Here is a 22,048-nt window from a genome sequence, read left to right on the forward strand (position 1 = left end):
GGTTGTATGTTATAGAAATAACCCAGTGATCAAATCTGTCAATGAATTAGTGAATTACTTCCAAATTGTAGTAAAACAAGAAACTAAATAACTATGCATTTTACATTAAAAATCGTAACCTGCAAGGAGCAGGGTTTTCAGAGAAAAAAAAAAGCTTTGCTTTGACTGTTACACATTTAAACATATATGGTATATGATGGCTTATTTGAAAATATCATTCCTAAATTCCTAGTACCATACAGATTGCATTTACTGTTCTCTCCCAGTACTGAATCAAATGAGTAAGAATCGGAAAAGACAAGACAAATCTGTGAGTGTTTGATATTGTTTAATTTAAAAAAATCTTATTTAGCACTAGATTATTTACATGGATGTCGGATGCTAAAAGTGGCTAAATAAGGTAGCAGTAGCTTCTCAGGACAAACTGAAAATTTCTATAGATAAAAATGTTCTGCTGTCAGAAAAGTGATATTCTTTCTTTAAGTATCATATTCAGATTAAAAGGGGTAAAATCAGAAATCCTTTCAACTGTACAGTAAATCCTGGACATATGGGCCTCAATCACAAGGCTTCTAAATATATGCAACAACTGTTTAAAAATCTCATCTTCACAATAACGTGCTACCAATGTTTTATCAAGGTGGTCTCTCAGAAACTTTCTCCCTTACACCCAGATCCAGCAAAGCACTTAAGCATGCAAGTAAACCATTTGAAATAATGGGGTTATTCATGTGCTCCCATAGGAGCTGCTGCATACATTGATTTTAATTGTCCATATAAGGCCAGGTCTACACTACGGAGTTAGGTCGATGTAAGGCAGCTTACATCAACCTAACTCTGTAAGTGTCGACACTATATTGCTCCCACCGCTGTAATTCCCCCACTACACCAACCTAATAACTTCACCTCCACGAGAGGTGCAGCACCTAGGTCAATGTAGTTAGGGTGACACAGTGTCTGTATAGACACAGCACTATTTACATCGCCTGTCAGCTCTGCGCCCTGCCTGGCGCTGAGAGCCTTGGCTCTCATCTTGGCACAGAGCTCCCACCTGCCTGGTTCTGAGCACCCAGGCTCTCGGCTCCTCATGTAGCTCCCAGCTGGGAGCCTGGCTGCCAGGCACTGAAAGCTCTCAGCAAATGCTCCTGGTGAGGACATGCACTTAGGGTTGCCAACTTTCTAATTGCACTAAACGAACATCACTGCCCCACTCCTGTCCCAAGGCCCCACCCCTTCTCTGAGGCCCCACCCCTGCCTTGTCCATCCCCACCGTCATCTGGGTTGAGGCCAGAAATTAGGGGTTTAGGGTGCGGGAGGGGGCTCCAGGCTGGGGCAGGAGGTTGGGGTGCAGTCTCTGGGGCAGGTCTGGGGATGAGGGTTTTGGGGTGCTGGAGGGGGCTCCGGGATGGGGGGATAGAGCCGAGGGGTTTGAAGTGTGGGAGGGGGCTCTGGGCTGAGGCAGAGGGTTGGGGATACAGGGGAGGTGTGGTCTGTGGGCTCTGGGAGGAAGTTTGGGTACTGGAGGGGGCTCCGGGCTGGGGCAAGGGGTTGGGATGCGGGCTGCAGGAGGAGCCTCAGGACTGGGGCAGGGAGTTGGGGTGCACGGTGGGGGAGAGGGCTCAGAGCTGGGGCAAGGTGGCAGTGCTGGAGGGGGTGCGGGCTCCAGGAGGGAGTTTGGGTGTGGGAGGGGGCTCTGGGCTGAGGCAGAGGGTTGGAATGCGGGAGAGGGTGCAGTAAGCGGGCTCTGGGCAGCACTTACCTCGGGAGGCTCCCCGGAAGTGACGACATGTCCCTCAGCTCCTAGGCAGAGGGACCAGGCAGCGCCGCACAGTGCATACTGCCTCCACAGCTCCCATTGGCCACAGTTCCCAGCCATTGGGAGCTGCAGAGCTGGTGCTCCTAGAGTGGGGACAGCGTGTGGAGCCCCCCTGGCTGTCCCTCCACCTAGAAGCTGAGGGACATATCGCTGCTTCCGGGAGCCATGCAGAGGCAGGTAGGGAGCCTGCCAGCCCCGCCAACTGGATTTTTAATGACCTGGTCAGCCGTGCTGACTGGAGCCGCTAGGGTCCCTTTTCAACCCAGCTTTCCAGTTGAAAACCAGACACCTGGCAACCCTACATGCATTACTGACAGAAGGAAGGCAGTGTGGACATGAAAAACTGCAGTAATTACTGCGGTATCTGTAAGTCGACCTAACATAGGTCAACTCAGTAGTGTAGTGTAGATAAGACCTAAATCCATAGAAAGGTTTGTACTTTGTTCTCATTATATAAAGAGAATATTGATCATATAGCAGAGTGTTGAACTTATATACTTTGAAATGGATTGTGGTGTGGGAAGCCCTTTTAGGGTGGTCTGGAGTATCTTCCCCAGGGAAGTTTTGTTTTGTTAAATGCTTGATACTTGACGCAATCTGGTTCACTCCAGAAACAGATTGCTCTCTTAAGAAGTGTTTTTGAGTGACAGTCTTGTCTGGCAGGAGTGATTTAGCAGTGTCCAGAGAGGGCGATGAACTCCATTAAGAAATATCTCTATTTCAGTGTTTTACTCAGTCTGGTATCAGATTTGTAAAAGGGAGCAGCCCCCAAGAGCCTCATTGTTCAGCAAATTACCGATTCCTAAATTACATTAAATACTTTGACACTACTAACTATATATAATCTATGAAAAACAAAATGCCAAATGTTGGTTCGCCTTACACTGAGCAGTGGAATAAATAGGTATTCCATACAACATTCCTTTCATTACCAAATGACTCTCTATTGTATCTAGGAAGCTAGTAAAGGTGTTATATGGCTTTTATTAATAGAATTATGATCTGTGTGGAATGTGAGTTGAGAAGATGCCTTGTACTTATTTTTCTCCCCTACCATCTGTTGCTAAATGATGTTATCAATTGTAAATTGTTAGAATAGGGTAGTAGGAAAACATTACTCTGTTTAATCATTCACTATGGTTTAAAAGCAGTCAACCTTTCCAGACAGTGCATCTCCAAAAATGAACAACAACATTATTTCTGATTTATGACCTATAGGGGAAGGAAAGGTGCGAACATGCCTTAAAACTACTTTTGCATTCTTATGATCCTGAGAAGAGCCGGGGGGGGGGGGGTCCCAGTTTAAATCAGAGCAGTCTCAAGGATGGTCTAACTTTGCCTCCTTGGCACTTAGGTTTACGAAGAAAACCTTAAAAATGTGAACTGAGTGTAAACTGATTCAGCCTAGTCTACCTGATTATGCAGAGCCTGATGCAATCGCTCTGAAAAGTATGAATAAACCCCATTCATCTCAGTAGAATGTCAACTTTTAAATTTTCATTGTTAGGTTTCTGTTATGCAGAGAGGTACTGGTGAGTGCTTGGATCACAAATCTGTTGGAGATTACATGTGAACAGCACCCTTCAATTAATCCGCTTTCACAAGATAGTCATACATTTTCAACCCAAAATTCTGCAGTGCATTAACATTTTAGGGGCACCTAGTTTAATGTAAAAACTAACCTGCAAAGAACTCCAAAAGAGAAACCAAAGAACCCACAGCCAGAAAAAATATAGCGTGAACTGAAAAATAACTGTGGAAATCTCCTACTATAACTTAAAAAGAACACAAGTACTTGTGGCACCTTAGAGGTGAAGTGGGTTTTAGCCCACGAAAGCTTATGCTCAAATAAATTTGTTAGTCTCTAAGGTGCCACAAGTACTCCTGTTCTTTTTGCGGATACAGACTAACATGGCTGCTACTCTGAAACCTACTATAACTTGTATCTGCAACTGCAGCTCTGACCTTTCTGCCCCAGTATGTGTCATGAGTACAGATGGTAAGAGATTTTTCATCAAAGCGGTTTTGCCTCAGAAAATGCTGTTTTGATTCAATACAATTTTTTCACAAAACTCATCAATTCTGGCAAAAATTTCTGATGAGACAAAAAATAACTTTTAATTTAGGAAAATTTCATTTCAGAAAAATTTCAAAATCTTGTTTCAAAATAAAATTTCATTTTGAAATTTATTTAAACTTGTATTTAGTCTTATTATCTTTACATTATTCCATGTCATCAGTAGTAGTACATGTCATATCATGACATTATGAAATGATGTCAGGTCATAATATACACTACTAATGGCATGTCGTGAAATGTAAAAAATAAAATACAATAATTTTCAAAATGTTTCTGAAATGAAGTTTTCCTAACCTAGCATTTTTGGAATTTCCATTTTGTTAGTAACTTGAAAATATTATGGTTTTGTTCAGATCTGGGATGAAAACAAATTTTGATATTTTGAAATTTCCCATGAAACAGAAATTCCAAGTTCAATGAGCTGTAATCATGAGCCTATTTCCTGATGCAATCATTATAAAAATAGAAGCCTCTCCCCGCCCCACCACACAGTTCACAGCTGCTGAATTTATATTCACTGGTGAGTTTTCAAACATTTACAGCTGTTAATATTGCTTATATATTCTAATTAAGTGACCTCTTCTGTAGTAGTCTAAGGAAATAGTAAAAATATGACTTCAGTTTTCCCTTAACAAATAGCTATGCTGCTTCTAACTTCAGCTATAGTTATCAAACCCAACCTTAACCAAAAAATTGGGGGGGAAATGTTTTGGGTTGACCCAGAATGGATTTTGTTTATTTGTTTGTTTTTCTTGGCAAAATGAAAAACACAAATAAAATGAAACATTTTGTTTAACCTAAAATGAAATATGGTGTTTTTTTATCCTTTTAAAAATCATTAAATCTAGCTACATTTCAAAATTTTAGAATTTCTTTTGATTTTTCAGCTGAAACTATTTTCCAAATTCAACTATTTGCAAATATTTTGTTAACCCGAATTTGCATTTTTTGCAAACTATTTGTCCAAAAATTATGCTCAGCTCTACATCAATCGCATAATTTATTTCTCTTTCCCCAATTGTCATTTCTTGCTTTATTCTTAGCTTATGAGCTCTTAAAGGAAGGACATTCTGTTACTTCATATCCAGACAGTTCCTAGCACTGCACTGTAGGCACTTGTTAAGGAAAAGTTAGCACATGTGACTCCATTTTGGTTTGGGGCCCACCATTGTCTAAAAGCAAGCACATCATGCACCGGGAGGAGTGTTCCTTAGATACTGCATTCCTGTGAAAATCCTCCTCCTTGTCTCCAGCCTGCCTTGACTCCCGGTATCTGTTCTTTGTCTGTCCCTAACTCCCTGTCTCCTGGCCTTTGATGTGAGGCCTCCCATCCTGATAATAAAAGTTACTGATACATCGCTTTAGGACCATGCTGTGTAATTAACATACTAGTTTAGCACGAGGAATGCACCAAGCAGGGATAGGTGGTAGATAAGGGAAGGGTTTGTCTATTGGCTAAGGTTTCCGATGCACGAGGGCAACATGCTTTGCTAAAAGGTATGTAACCTTTGTATAATCTGTATTCAGGGTCCCCTCCTGGCTAGCAGGGGGGCACCACGCTCGATCGTAATAAACTTAGTATCTTTGGGAACTCTGCAGTTGTGGACTTTGTTTATGTGCCTCAGCCTAGATTCGAACTGTGCGTGACCTACCAGGTGTAATTCGTAGCATTTGTGTGCATGTCCTACCAGGTGTAATTCATAGCATTTGTGTGCGTGTCCTACCAGGTGTAATTCGCAGCAGTTGTGTGCGTGTCCTATCAGGTATAATTCGCAGCAGTTGTGTGCGTGTCCTATCAGGTATAATTCGGAACACACTACAATAATAGAAATAACTGTTAGCTAAATTTTCATAGGTACTGAGCACCTACAGCTTTTATGTACTTCAGTGAAGTCAACAGGGATCTACAAGAATGCAACAATGTGCCCTCAGACAGTCACTTTCAGGATTGGGGTTTAATACTTTTTTTTTTTTTTTGTAGATGACCAGGCTAGTCAGCATTCAGCAAACTTTAGTTCATTTGCATGCTGCCATAAATTGTTTTGTTTTTCTGGTTACATCTTTAAAATGTAGTCTAAATGATTGTGATGCAAAGCCTTATCATTTTATTTGCTAACGAGTAGTGGGATATTTAACAATTAAATTGACAAAGTACTTTGTCAACATCTTATATAACTGATGAAGGAATCATAAGAAAACACAAACTATTAAAATGTTTTTGAGTACAGAAAAATAAAGAATGTATATTCTGGGATAATTTCAAGAACAATATTAGCAAATAGTTAAATGAAAACATAGTATAATGCAGGAAGGTGCTAATGGCTGCCATTGAGCAGGTCTTTGATGTACAAATCACAGACCTGGTTAAAGTCAGTGGGTGTGCTAGCTACCCTTTCTTCTGGCTAAATAAAGGAACAGTTGAGCCCTTTTAACTAATGACACAGCTGAAAACAATAGAAGCCACTGCCCAAGGCAATGGTCTACATGACAGAGTCTGATGAGAAGTTAAGTTGCCTAGGATCAGGGGTTCCCTGGTTGCAGCAAAACTGTGTAAGAGACTTTCTGGATAGGAATCAGGTGTTGTTCTCCCTATCCAGCAGAGATATAGGGTGTACTGCACTGGTCCAACGTAAGACTGCTGCTTCGGGAAACGAGCCCATTAAACAGCCACCTCGTTGTTAACCAATTGCAAAAAGGGAAAGGACTTTACCAGCCACTGTAGAAATTTATCAGGAAGGCATAGTTGACCCTTCAACTAGTCCTTGGGCCTTACCCATAGTTCTGGTTAAGAAAGAGATGGCAGCACTAGATTCTGTATGGACTATAGAAAACTAAATGAAGTATTCTTTATCCATTACAGTGAATGGATGATACCTTGGATGCTGTAGTAGGTTCAGTCTGGTTTTCCACACTGGATCTTAAAAGTGATACTAGTAAGTGGAAGTGGATCCAAAGCACAGGGGAAAATACTGCTTTCGCACCAGGACAAGGCCTGTGACCATTTAAAATTATGGCTTTTGACTTGTGTCATGCACCAGACACATTTGCGAGGCTTTTGGCTAAGGTATTGCATTGCATATTATTATACTTAGCTAAGGGCGCCAGACCCTTCATAAACGGGGGAGGGGCATGAGGACCAGCCCCTCTGTGACCCCACCCCAGCTCCCTCTTTCCCCTGAGACCCTGCCCCCTAGCCAGGCAAGAAGCCAGAGCCTGGCTGGAGTAACACCCACCCAGCCCGCTGTGGGGAGCCCCAGACCCTCCACCTGCCCTGGGTGGGAAGCCCAAGAGCAGCCCCTGACCCATGTCCCCGCCTATGGTAGGTGAAGGGTCCGGGGCAGCTCTCACCTCAGCCTAGCTCCGGCGCTGGCAGGGACTCAGGGGGCCGAAGAGCAGCAGCTGGGCCGAGGTAAGAGCTGCCCAGGGGGTCTGGGCCACTGTGGGGAGCCCCGGACCTTACACCTGTCCTGGGCAGCGCACCCCAGTGGGCAGGAACACAAGCCAGGGGCTGCTCTTGGACCCCGCACCCCCTGCCCAGATGGGCTGGAAGGTCTAGGGTTCCCCACAGCTGCCCAGGCTCCCCAGGCGGCTCTTACCTTGGCCTGGCTCCAGCTTTCAGCTTGGGTGGAAGAGGAGGGGAAAGGGGCTGGCGCCTGCCCTGAAATGTGGCCAGGCCAGGGTCTATAACTTTCAAAAGTGGGAGGTCCATGGCCCCAACTGGCCCTCCTGTTCCAGCGCCCTGTACCTATATCAGCAGTTCTCAAACTTTAGCAACCTGAGGACTCCCATTTTGATTAAAAAAAAATTGGGGACTCCCAACCCCCACCCTCAGCCCTTGGCCCACCCCGTTCCCCGAGGCCATGTCCCTGCTCACTCCATTCCCCCTCCCTCCGTCGCTCACTCTCCCCCACCCTCACTTTCACCAGGCTGGGACAGGGGGTTGGGGTGCGGGAGGGGGTGAGGGAGGCTGTGCTTACCTTGGGCAGCTCCCAAAAGTGACGGGCACATCCCTCTGGCACTGGCTTCTGGGCGGGGGGGCCAAGGGGTCTCTGCGCGCTGCCCTTGCCCACAGGCACCGCCCCTGCAGCTCCCATTGGTTGCAGTTCCCAGCCAATGGGAGCTGTGGAGTCGGCACTCAGGAGGGGGGCAGCACACGGAGACCCCCTGTCCCACCCCATCCCCCCGCAGGGCCGCAGGGACGTGCTGATCGCTTCCGGGAGTGGCATGGACCCAGGGTCTCTGCTCCTCCCCCTCCCTCCCAGTGCCTCCTTTACACTGGGGAACAGCTGTTCCTTAGCATGAAGGAGGCGCTGGGAGGGAGGGGGAAGAGTTGATCAGCAGAGCCCGCGGACCCCAGTTTGAGAAACGCTGACCTATATAATATCGTGGTGCATGCTAAAACCTTTGAACAGGAACGGATACATTTACAAACGATCTGTGATAAGGCTAAGATTTTGTCACAGATATTTTTAGTAAAAGTCACGGACAGGTCACAGGCAATAAAGAAAAATTCACTGAAGCCTGTGACCTGTCTGTGACTTTTACTAAAAATATCCATGAGAAAATGGGAGCGCAGCCAGGCAGCTGTGGGGACTGCTCGGAGCTCCAAGGTTCCCCTCCCACCTGTGAGCTCCAGGGTACCCCCACCAGGCAGCTAGGGTACCCCGCAGTTCCTGGCCAAGGCAGGCTGAAGTCACGGAGGTCACTGGAAGTCACGGATTCTATGATTTCCATGACCACAGAGTAAAAATCATAGTCTTAGTGATAAGTTTAAGACTGCCAATCTAAAACAGAACCCAAAGAAATGTGATGTGTTCCAAAAAGAAGGAACCTATCTTGGACACACAATCTAAATTCCCACCACTAGAAAGTAAACTGGCTGGCTTTCCACCAGGATCTGCAGAGGGACTCTACCGCCTGCTTCTGTTCCTGCAGTTCAACCAGACGCCTCAACATGTCTGCTTGGTCCCTCATAATCCTAAGCATCTTATCCTGCGCCGCATGCTCTTGCTCATTGGAAGCTTTCCTGCTCTCCATGTCCATGTCTAACTTCTCGGACAGTGAAATCCTCCATGCTCTCAGCTCTGTGTCAGCTGTCTCGGAGGCATTCATTACCTCGGTGAACATGTCCTCCCGCTTTCTTTTTCTCCTCCTTCTAATCAGCGAAAGTCTGTTTTCAGGTGTTGATAACATGCCGAAGGACACATTTCCAGCTGTCAGTCATGGGAAAAAATAAAGGTGCCATTGTACATGAATAAAATGTTTCCATAGCAAGGCCATTTTCATAAAAAAAAATCCCTTATTACACTAGGTGCAAGCCATAACATAATCAGAGTCCATAACTGTTCACTGTGCTGTTTTGCTGCTCCAGCCCTGATGAATAAGCCCCCTCGGGTCCTGGGTGAGCACACTTTTAATGAAGTTTATGGCAGGCTCATGTTGGGAGTAGAGGTAGCTAGTCAAACAATGGCCCTTCCCCACAGCACCACGGGAAGTTGTTTATGAACAGGGCTGGGGGGAACGTTTTCACTCCCAAATTGTGGAATCTCTCATGTGGGGCCCCAGTTCCCTATCAGCCACTTTAAGCTACTTGCCAACCCATGCTGAGCACATTAAAGGCACATTAGTAGCCGCGTGGTTTGGTGATCCGGAATGTGCGGGTGTGGGGTGGGTCTACATGTCCTTTTTTTCCTTTTAAGAGCACTTTTAATGAGAACTTCCCTTATTTCCCCTTGGCGACCCTATGTGATATCAGTCTCCTGAGGGTAACAGAGGCGGAAAGGAAGGAGATGCTGCAAGTGTCTGGGTATAGACACTTATGATGCTATGCTGTGTACCGCAAGAATGCCAGCAGAATTAATTCAGGAGTTGCGTGGGAAAGTGTCCTACCATGGTGGAAGAAATAAGACTGCCCTGCCCAGAAACCATCTGCAAGGGATTGCAGAGTATCTCTATGAAAGTTTCCTAGAGATAGCCATGGAGGATTCCCAGGCTATCCCAGTCCACAAAAACAGTCTTTTCCAGGGGCCACCCTCTGCAAAGCTGGTGCAGCCTCTTGTAAGCAAAGAACCACAGCACCTCGCTTTTTCTTCACAGTAAACATGCAATACCACCGAACGTGTGTGCCTGCTAAAGTTTAACTGGACTTTAATTGTAACTGTTTTCTCACCAGAGGTGCCTTCCCCAGCATCACGGTCGGCCACCATGATGTTGTGCGACCCACAGGGCTCCAGGGTTAAAAATATTTCCTGGCTCTCGGGGAGAATGGATCCATCGCTCACCCGTCTCCAATTCTCCTCCTCATCCACCATAATGTCCTTCTTGTTGGCCCTAGACTGAAACACCTGTGAGGTGTCCACTTTGCTTCAGGGGGTTGCTGGTAGGGTCATCCTCAAGAATTGCATGCAGCTCATTGTAGAACCAGCATGTGGGGGGTTCAGTCACCAGAATGACTGTTCGCCTCCCTTGCCTTCTGGTACGCTTGGCGAAGTTCTTTTATTTTCACACGGCACTGCTGTGTGTCCCTCGTGTAGCCCTTCTCCCCCATTCCACGAGCAATCTTTGCATAGATGTCAGCATTTCTTCAGCGGGATCGGAGCTCTATCCGCACACAGTGATGAGATCCACCACCTCCTGTGCAGACCAGGCTGGAGCGAGTTTGGGGCATGTAGTCTCCAGGATCAGCTGTGCTCAAACTGGTGTTAGGATATAGATATGCAGGCCTGCCTGTATAGGCCTATACTTTAAGAACTGTTTCCTGTGTACCTGGCTGCAGTGCAGCAGAGTTGAGAATGACCTCCAGAGCTTTCACAGATGAGCATCGTGGGACATCACCTGGAGACCAATTAAGTTGAATTACACAACACTGCATCTGCACTACCTTGCAGTTGACCCATGAAAATCGAATTAAGCACTATGTCTCTTGCAGAGGTGGATTATAGAAGTCGACATTAGAGGCAACTTAGGTCGGTGTAAAGGACCCGGTAGTGTAGACACATACATTAACAGGTCGACATGAGGTGGCTTTCTTCTACCTAACTTTCTAGTGTAGACTAGGCCTAAGTATGGCCCTGAGAAGATGCAGAGAGACAGAACTCCTCAGGGCACAAAACTGACTGGAGAGGCTGACTGCTGTTGCTGCTGTTTGCTTGTACTGTGTTCAGGAAAACAGGACTGTATATATATTCTTTGTAAATAAACAGGATTTCACCAAGAATATACCTGACTTCTATCATCATTTCTGCACTTAGAAATAATCCTGCAAGGTCCCAAATACTGGCAACTGCTGAGGCCAAAGGAGCAACAATATCTACACACAAGATAACCAAGGTTGCATATTAGTGACACCCATGTCTTTCCTGAAAAAAGTCATGGCAGTCCACTAATGAGCAATACTTTTTCCATGACTATTTTCATACAAAAGTGGCTCAATTATGTCAATTTGGTGGAATATGAGATTTTAAAATGGGATAAAACTTTGTGTGCTATGACTTTTCATTTTCTTTTGTAACTAGAATCATGACTTTACACATTTTTGCCCTGAAAAATAACCAACCTTGGGTACACTTCACCATGAGGAAGGGGAAAACTAGGCATAATCATCTAAACTTAGAGGCCTTGGCCCTGCAACACTTAACTAGTTAGTGCTACATACCTGAGCAGTCCCATTGAATTCAATGGGACAACTATGAGAACAAAGTAAACATGTGAATGTTTGGAAGATCAGGGCCAAAGTTAAAGAATAATCCAGTTAATGGGAACTTTATAATAGACCTGATCCTTCTCTTATTGAAGCCATTTTTTGAAATGAGAGTTTTACCATTGACTTCACTGGGAACAGAACTAGGCTCTTAAATCTTATTTTAGGACATTAACTTTGCTATTTGAAATGGATGACTCAGAAAAGAAAAAGTATTTTTAATTTCTTATTCACATTTGACTTCTAGAAATAGAAATTTGTTCAGTCTGTGACTACTGTAATTTATACATGCATGTTTATTTTTTTGAAACTCTGATGCTGAGCACCCAGATGAACCTCAGAAGTCCCAAAGCAACATATGTTACACATTTGTTATTTTTAACTCGGAGACTACCTTCCATTTTTTTAACAAGAGACCTGCTCTGTTTACCACAGCCCGTCACTATCTATCTCCTTTCATTAAAACAAATCCACTTTCACCAAATTTAACATCACTAAACTTAAATTACAGAATTCAGCCACATTCTCCCCCACTAACCTCCTGGGAATAATTATTTTTTTAAATTAACCCCAAATCACCGTTAAAGTTGTGTTGCAGACAAGAGCTAAGAAATCCAAAGTTAAGGATGACATATTGTTCTTAACAAAAACCAATGTTATATAAAATAACTGCTCAGTGCAACAATGTGAATTAAGGACATCATCATCCTTCACCTTAAATATACATGTTCTCTGAGGCCTTTTTCTGGGTCCATCAACTAGTGACATATAAAAAAATAAACTGAAAAATAGAAAGTCCATCACGTGGAACCATATTGACACACCCCACCCCACCCCGCCCAATGGGTCACTTGCAGAATTGGGACCTTTAGATCAGCACAGACCTCTTTACCACTTGAGCTAACAGTCACTTTCAGCAGTAGTAAATCATTATCTTATATGGACCAGCCATATAGGAAGATGCAACCCGTATTTTGGCAGAGGATTTCACAGATGTTTGCTGATAGCAAAGGAACAATAAGACTCAGGACTCTTGAGTTCAATTCCAGATTCTGTAGGGGAGTCTGCTATGACAGTTAAATATTCTTACCCTATTCCTCCAAGCCTGATTCCTTCTACCCCTATTCACTCCAGCCTGACCCAGTCCTCTTCTCTCACCCAGCTCCTGTTTCAGTCCCTCACAAGCTCCTCACCCCACTGCATTCAATTCAGCACACTGCCTTTCCCTCCATGCTACATGAGTGCTTGGAGTGACCCCAGACAGATATAGGAGCAATTGCAGGGAAACATCATCTCTGAAGTCCTGAGCTGAGCAGGAGCATGGTCATTCACTCTGTGGGGATGCTGCAGATGCAGTCTGGTGGGCACATAGACTGTGGAGATAGAACCTGCTTAGTACAGATGGACTCTTTGGAGAATAATGCTGCCAAACTAACAAATGTTTGCTTGAGCACATGCACACTGCAATTTTCAGAGGCTTACAACTTGCCCAAATGTGGGTGAATTTCTATGAGGACGCCAAAAAGCCCATCTCTGACACCTGGGTGACCTTCCTGCCAAATTTCAAGTCCCTATTCTAAAGCATGAAGATTCTAGAGTGTCTCAAAGAAATGGTTGTAATAATTTTAACATGGGCAAAGCAACATATTTTTGTTCTCAGAAATGTATGAACTGATTTTGTTGAATTGTTCTAAAAAACTTCCTGGGTCAGACACCTGACATAGGAAATTTCAGCTCAATAGTTAAAGTTTAGGAGTATGTATGCAACTGAAAGTAGGGTCTTGTAATGTGAAGTGTTAGGCAGCCTTAACTATAGGAGTCACTAGCAGAGCTGCCTATAATAATTCAGATTTATACAGTACCTCACATTAATCTACAATTTATAAACTATGTTTTCTAATAGATATGTTTCTCTGGAGCTTTCCTTCGTATACATTTTTTGTTATAAACTATATCAAACATATACAGAGAGCTAACAATTAGATTTTCTGACCATAGTAGAACAGATTCTGCTACCCATACTCATAACGTGTGGAGCTTTTCACAGAGAAAAATTCTAGTTAAGGTAAGGATGGAAGAATATGGCCCAATATAAACAAACTAACACTGTTGTAATACGAGCTATCTTATATTGGGGGGAAAAATCACACACAACTTGGCTTAATGGAAATATTTTTTAAAATCACATGAGCAGTTAAATGATTAACTACAACAAGAATAAACCAATGGCAATAAACTAAGATACAGTAATAAGTACACACATACCTTGCCCTTGAGGAATTCCATAAAATTCATCAGCTATCCTTGCTGCCTCTTTACGGTTCCCTTTTACAATGTAGAAGTGACTGAGGATGGCAAGGCTGATTTTCACAAAAAGTTTAAAACAAAAAAGTGAAAGTATAGTAAAGTAGACATTGGATAGTTGCTGGGCAAAAGGGCGATTTTCCTCTATGACAGTCATTGCTGCACCAGAGTGTTTGTCAGTGTTTCGGTACAATTCTCAAATGTGTTGATAAGATCATGTGGCTCCAGTCAGGCACTCCTCAGTGCCAGGAACAGCTGGTCCTGAGGAAAGAAAATATCAGCTGGTCATGATGCTTGCTGCTCAAAATATGAGGATTATTTATACTGTACATAGTATTAAGTTCACTACAGCTCGTGCTGACCTGATGGTATTCAACTGGAGCGGAATATCCACAGAGTTTCTGACATTGACAGTTTCCAAGATTCTTCCATTTAAAAGGTCTATTTCATTCCAGATTTTGCATTTTTATTTGTCTAGTTTTTTCTATTTTTACTTAAAAAACACTGTCAAAAGCATTATTTTAAGACTCGTTTGTTACTCAGTGTTGCCAACAAAAGCTCTTTGTAACCTTGAATATGAAATCAATTTTCCTTCAGATATGTTCTCTCTGTTCCTCATGTACATTTATTTGTTATTGTTAGGTTTCTAGGATATAGGACTGCTGCCATAAGTTTTTCTAATATCCTATCAGTAAAGCATTTTTTCTGAAATATATGGACTTTGCAAACAGATAAGAAAATGAAAAGTAGAATAAATTTGGGCCATACCAGTTTAGTGTCTCTTTAATTCAGGAATGTCAGGAATAGTGACATGCTGCTCCAAAGTACCTGCTATGCATCTAGTATGTATGGTTTACATAACTTAACTGAAATAATAACAAATAGCTGACAGGAGAAACAAATTCCATATTGCTTTTACGGTTAGATCTGTTGCACAGAATATTTAAAAATTCACAGGAAAACACCCCAGTAAATATACTATAGGGAATGATCCTGCACTGGCAAAGAGAGAAACTGGATGAGCTAATAAGTCTTTTCTATCTCTGATGTCTATGATACACATTTTTATTATGCTGTGCCATGTTATTTTATATCTGTGATGTGGCAGACTTACATCTTGACCTATTTTGAACACATTCCCTACATTCTTCAAAGATAACTGATTTGCTCATATACTGTAAACCCATTACTCACACTGATCAGCAGTTCCATTACTGTGAGTAACTGCTCACGAGGAAGCAATGACTTCACAATGTGAGACAAACTGAAGATCAGCAGGATAGCTCAAGATTCTTCTATAAGAGACACAATGCAAAAATAACATACGAGGACAGAACAGCTGAGGATCTCACCCTACTTTCTCTTTGTAAATTTTTGAATGAAAAAATGAATTAATATCTTTAAATGTGGTATGAAATTATCAACCCAAATATATACTGTAACTTCCTACTCTTTCAGAAATTTTAACAAAGGCCTTTTGTTAAATATACCAGGTCAGGTTACTCCTTTAATTTGCTCTAATTTGATGCACATAATACGGAGAGACTAATACCACTGACTGGAATCTGTCACACTGTAGTACGTGTGAACTTCCCCATATGATCTGCCAAGCTATATTAATCTTAAAACTGAAACACCTTTCTATTCCATTCCTGGCTCTTTTGCACAACAATTAAAAATCAAACAGAATTCTTTATGAATTTTAGAATGGTGGCAAATGTGGAGGAGAGACTAATGGCGTGATCCAAAGCCCACTCAATTCAATGTAAAGATGCCCACTGACTTCAGTGACCTTTGGATCAGGCCCTTAGGCAGAACCACCAAACACATTTTCATATGAAACTCAAAATAGAATGTCAATGCATATTTCCAGAGGAAAAATGGCAAAATAATGTATCTACCATACCACCTAGCTCCCGGACTAAGTTGTTAAAGTGAAAAGTGCAATGGCTTCTGAAAAAGGGTTGCCAACTTTCTAATGGCAGAAAACCAAATGCATTTGCCCAGCCCCTTCCCCAAGGCCCTGCCCATGTCCTGCTCCTTCTCTGAGGCCCCGCCCATGCTCACTCCATCCCCCCCTCCCACCATTGCTTGCTCTCCCCCACCCTCGCTCACTTGCTCATTTTCACTGGGGCTGGGGCAGGGTGTTGGGGTGTGGGGGGAAGTCAGGGCTCCATTTGGGGGTGCGGGCTCTGGGGTGGGGTCAGGGATGAGGGGTTTGGGGTGCAGGAGGGGGCTGTGGGTTGTGGCCGAGGGGTTCAGAGCCTGGGAGGGGGCTCCAGGCTGGGGCAGGGGGTTGAGGCTTGGAAGGGGGCAAGGGCTTCAGCTGGGGGTGTGGGCTCAGTTGTGGGGCCTGGGATGAGGGGAGTGGGGTGTAGGAGGGGGCTCCAGGTTGAGGCAGGGGGTTGGGGAATGGAAGGGATATGGGCTCTGGGCTGGGGTCCGGGCTCTGGGATGGGGCCAGAAATGACAGGTTCAGGGTATGTGAGAGGGGCTCCAGGCTGGGGCCAAGGGATTCAGACTGCAGGAGGGGGCTCAGGCCTAGGGCAGGGGATTAGGGTGTGGGAGGAGGTTCTGAGCTGGGGAAAGGGGTTGGGGCATGGGAACAGGTGTGGGGTGCAGACTCTGGGAGGGAGTTTGGGTGCGGCAGGGGGCTCAGGGCTGAGGCAGGAGGTTGGGACAAGGGAGGGGTTTCTGGGTGCAGGCTCCAGGCATCACTGACCTCAGGCAGCTCCTGGGAAGTGGCAACATGTCCCTCCGGCTCCTAGGCGGAGGCATGGCCAGGAGGTTCCATGTGCTGCCCCCAGGCGCCACCGCCCACAGCTCCCATTGGCCACAGTTTAAGCGTCATAGTTCCCAGCCAATGGGATCTAGGGAGCCAGCACTCTGAGTGGGGGCAGCGCGTGGAGCCCCAGTGGCTGCCCCCAAGCCAGAGGGACATGCCGGCCACTTCCCGGGAGCTGTGCAGAGCCAGGCAGGGAGCCTGCTAGCCGTGCTGTGCCGCTAACCAGACTTTTAATGGCCCAGTCAGCGGTTCTGACCGGAGCTGCCAGGGTCCCTTTTTGACCGGGTTTTCTGGTTGAAAACCAGACACCTGGCAACCCTGTTCCGAAATCTAATGTATGAAGAAACCTCTGTGGGAAGAGGGGCGAGAGGAGAATGTCTGTTTGAGAATAAATGTCAAGCCCTTTCTCTGCTTGGGCTTTTAATTTTATCTTAAAGAGAGCAAAGTTTTATGTTTTTTTCTGAAGAAATTTGAATGTATGCAAAATCACAGGAATAATTAGAGAAAGCAATGTACAAATAATGCATTTTATATAGAAAATTATACTCTGAAAATATACTTCAGTTTCTTCTTAAAGTTTGTTCATAAATATTTCAGCAACCAGCTAGCATAAATATTGCTTTCCTAATAATATAGTGAGAAGTATCGGTGAGTATTTGGGAAACTGCCAGATGAAAATCCCTCTTTATATTTGGCATATTGTTATCTGACACTGAATTGAAGTGACATGTTTTCCATAGGGATAAATGTGCACTATGTTCCTAACCACAGCTGCCAATTTCCGCTTCAATCATTAAGAAACAGAAATTATATTTTCCTTAATCATACATCCAGTGTTTGAAGTTTCATACTCTCTTCCTCACCTTTTCATGGTGTTATAAAGAATGTATTCAATCAGATAATCAGTACTTATCAGTAAGGCTGCGAGTCTGTCATGGAAGTCATGGATTCCGTGACTTTCCGTGACCTCCATGACTTCTGCAGTGGCTGGTGCTGGCTCAGCAGCAGCTTGAGTGAGTGGGAGGGAGCTCAGGGCTAGGGGCAAGAGGTTGGGGGGCACTTAACTTGGGGTGGGGGGCTCCCCAGCGCCCACTGGCATGGCCCCCCTGCAGCTCCTAGGCGGTGGAGGGGCCAGGGGGGTCTCCATGCCGCATGCTGCCTGCATCTGCAGGCCCCGCCTCCACAGCTCCCATTGGCTGTGGTTACTAGTTAATGGGAGCAGCGGCAGCCGGCGCTTGTGGCGGGAGCAGCAGAGCCCCAGCCCTGACCCCTGCCTCCGCTGCCTAGGAGCTGTAGGGATGCAAAGCCAGGTAGGAAGCCCCGCCAACCCCGTCAAACACCCCCTCTCCCCCAGCACCAGTGAGGGTCCTGGGTCACCTCCCCCAGCACCCGCGGCACCCCCAGACCCTCCCCCCACCCCACCCCCTGAGCACCTGCAGTCCCCCGCCCAAGTTTTAGTCAGGGAGGGTATTTTTGGTAAAAGTCATGGACAGGTCACGGGCCCATGAATTTTTGTTTACAGCCGTGACCTGTCCATGACTTTTACTAAAAATACCCATGACTAAAACGTAGCCTTACTTATCAGTACTTAAACAGTTCAATGGTTTGAAGCACTTCTGTTTTTCCAATTCTCCATTCAGAACAACGAAGAAGCACAATTTGCTGATGAAGAGGATTGTTTTCCTCCTGGTGGAGCTTTTCACTTTACGCTATACAGTTGCACCCCAGGTGTACTCTCTATCGTCCCAACTGCTCCCAAATTTCAAGCTCTACAAAAAAACAGAGTATTCTGTTAATAAGCAAAAATCCAACCACAATAGCTATTAACTATAGATGGAGCTAGTAGTGACATCTATAGTTAAAGTTGCCGAACACTTTCCATTATAACACCCTGTTTACAGGTGTTTGTAACTTTTCCAAATTTAAACTGTTGGCTTGGAAGTTTCCATGCTGGAATTTTCCATGCTGCCTCAGACTGAATTTTTTGTGAAAGTCTCAGCAAAAGCAGTTTAGCTCTTTGCAAGAATTACAGTTGTTTCAGTGAGAAACTCTACACCTCCTTGCTTTAGAGCAGGGACTTGAAATTTGGCAGAAGATTGCCCTAGTGTCAGAGATGTCCCTTTTGCTCTCCCCATATATATTATGTAAAAATCCAGCCCAATTTATGCTCCTCAGAGTTGCAGTTCACACATGCTCAGTAGAGGTTTGTTATAGGCTGACAGCATTACTTGCTGAAAATTTTGTCTGCACTGAACATGTTCCACCCGCTCCACCGCCCAGCTTCTACATACTTGCTGAACTAAACATGCTCCAACGGCATAGAACACCTGAACTTGCTCCAACCCAGAGCTACTGGGGCTAAGAAGAACTTTCCCTGCAATTGCATCTCTTGGCTACCAGGGTCTGCTGTGGCAGCCGGTACCAGAACTGAGAGGATGGAGACAGTCTCTCTTGTGTTTTCAGTGCTCCCTCTCTTGGTCCTCTGGCTGTATGGTGGAAGGGGTAACAGTCAGACTTGAAAAAAGAGGAGGAGATAGGAGCAGAGAGTGACAGGTACTTGGAGGATAGGTGTAGAGAGGGACAGAGACTGGGACAGGAATCAGAGGTTTGGGAGCCACAGCATAGGGAGATAAGAACAGGAACTGCAGAGGAGGAAATGACCAGGAGCTGGGGGAGAGAGATAGGAACAGGACAGGGATAGGCTCAGGGCAGGAGTGGAAAGATATGTGACCACTAGAGCACCTCCTCTACAGAACTTGGAACTGAACTAAGGTGATCAGATAGCAAGTGAGAAAAATCGGGATGGGGGTAGGGGGTAATAGGTACCTATATAAGACAAAGCCTCAAATATCAGGACTGTCCCTAAAAAATCAGGACATCTGGTCACCCTAAACTGAACCAGGATTCATTAATCTCAACATTCCTTTTCTGTCTAGCAAATAGCTGTGGATCACTGAGATACCCACTACCAAAATATGTCTCATCTCCCTCTAGTCCACATAAAGGACAACAGCCTACTGCTGCTCCCAGATACTCTGTTAGTTTCTGTGGTAGATCTATGTAGCAGATCCTACTGATGAATCATGGAAGTAAATATGATTCCATATGACAGAATTATTTTTAGTTTACTTTTCAAAAATTTAGTCTTTTTAAATGTAATTTTCTGTGTTAAAATAATATTAAGGTGTAAAGTCAAGTGTTCAAAACTTAGGAAATGCTAGAATTAAGGTTGCCTTTACAACCTTAATTTGTCCTCCTTGTGCATATGTACATACAATTTAAGTTGCATCATAATGATATATTATATTTTCCACAGGACCTCTGCCTCATTCAGAGTACAGGATGGACTGTGCTCCAGCAATGAATCAGGGTTTTGGAGTTAATGAGAGTGTTGTGTTTCGCCTTATTTGTTGCAAAAGCTGAAATTGTGCAGGGAGACTACATTAAGAGAAAGTATGGTCTTATAGTTAAGGCAGCTGAATGACACCTTGGAGAATTACACTTCCCTGGTTCTATCAGAGTTTCTATGAGATGCTGGGCAAATCTCTTAAACCATATTAGCCATTAATTCTGTGTTCCTCATTTTATGAGTACCCAACTTCTAATATATGGGGCTAGATTTGCAGAAGTGCTAAACACTCACAACATTAACTTATATCAGTGGGAACTCTGCTCTGAACATATGTGCTGTAAAATGCTAAGCACCTTGAAAACCCTAAGTGTCCCCATTTGGACAGTCAAGTTTCATGAACATATGGGACAATTTTGACCTTAATCTCTCTGTCTCAGTTCCTCATCTATAAAATGGGGATAATAATATCACCTAATCTCACAGAGGTTGTTTTGGGGATAACTTTATTCATGTCTGTGAAGCACTAAGAACACCATAGAACAGTGGTCACCAACCGGTCCATCATGATTGACTGGTCGATCCTAGAGAATCTCCGGCAGTGCAGCAGGGCTGCTGCTAAGGCAGGCTCCCTGCCTGCCCCAGCCCCACACAGCTCCTGGAAGCAGCCAGTGCAGCCCCGGGGGAGGCGGGGGGGCGGGGAGGGCAGGGATCGCCCTCCACATGCTGCTCCTGCCTCCAAGCATCGCCCCCAAAGCTCCCATTGGCCGGGAACAGGGAACTATGGTCAATGGGAGCTGTGGGGGCAGTGCCTGCAGAGAGGAACACCGCGCAGAGCCACGTACCTCCCCCACTAGGGGCTGCAGGGGCACGTTGGCCCCTTCTGGGAGTGGTGTGGAGCCGGGGTAGACAGGGAGCCTGCCTTAGCCTTGCTGCGCCGCCGACCGGGAACTGCCCAAGGTAAGTGCCGCCCGGCGGGAGCCTGCACCCCAACCCCCAGCCCTGAGCCCCCTCCCAGAGCCAGCACTCCATGCCCCCTCCTGCACCCCAAACCTCCTCCTGCACCCCAAGCCCCCATCCCAGCCCTGAGCCCCCTCCCATAGCTAGCACCCCATATCCCCTCCTGCACCCTGAATCCCCTCCTTCACCCCAAGCCCCAGCTCTGAGCCCCCTCCCAGAGCCAGCATTCAAAACCCCCTCCTGCACCCCAACCCCTGCCCCAGTCCTGACCCCCCACTCAGAGCCAGCACCACGCACCCCCTCCTGCACCCCAACTCTCTGCCCCAGCCTAGAGCCCCATCCTGCACCCAAACTCCTTCCCAGAACTTGCACCTCTCATTCCCTCCTGCACCCCAACCCCTTGCCCCAGGCTCAGCCTGAAACCCACTCCCATACTGTGAACCCCTCGGCCCCAGCCCAGAGAAACACTCAGGAGGAAATTAATGAATTTGTATTCAGTGTAGGGCGTGGATGATGTGCATTAAATACAGTGTAGGGTTATACACCAGATGTCAAGGATAAAAATAAATTAATTACCCCATCCCTTCCCCACCCCCCCCCACTGACGGTGCAGGGAGCCTATGGGAAAAATAGTATGTGGTCATGAAATTAGACTGTATCATACACAAAATGGGGCTGAATTAAAAAAGTCGCATGGGCAATTGTAATTCTGGCATTTCCTAACCTTTGAGTGCTTGTCTTAACATTCTTTTAACATAGTTTTTGGGGTATGGAATTTATAAAAAGGTTGATCTAATCAGGTCATGTAATATAGCAGTATTGTCATTTGCAACATGAGTGACAGAAGTAATCAGTTTCAAATAGTGATCTTTGCATGTATACTAATAAAATCATGAGTCAACTCTCCAGGGCCCTGAAATGTATTACTGATGAAGGTATCTTATAGGAGGTTCAGAGTGAATGATTAAACAGTACTTGTGGCACCTTAGAGACTAACAAATTTATTTATAGTCTCTAAGGTGCCACAAGTCCTCCTTTTCTTTATGCGAATACAG

The 22,048-nt window shown here is 45.1% G+C and overlaps 1 protein-coding gene across 1 annotated transcript in view; it reads right to left on the reverse strand.

The window, feature by feature from the left end:
* ASB5 (ankyrin repeat and SOCS box containing 5) overlaps positions 1 to 14,108 on the reverse strand; it is a 52,408-nt gene extending 38,300 nt beyond the window's left edge. Inside the window, exon 1 of the mRNA XM_074951188.1 lies at positions 13,861 to 14,108. Within this exon, the coding sequence (XP_074807289.1) occupies positions 13,861 to 14,056 (196 nt within the window). The 5' untranslated portion in view covers positions 14,057 to 14,108. The remainder of the gene's footprint in view (positions 1 to 13,860) is intronic.
* Between the last annotated feature and the right edge of the window lie 7,940 nt (positions 14,109 to 22,048).

The sequence above is a fragment of the Natator depressus genome, chromosome 4, assembly GCF_965152275.1.
Source record: "Natator depressus isolate rNatDep1 chromosome 4, rNatDep2.hap1, whole genome shotgun sequence".
NCBI lineage: Eukaryota > Metazoa > Chordata > Testudines > Cheloniidae > Natator > Natator depressus.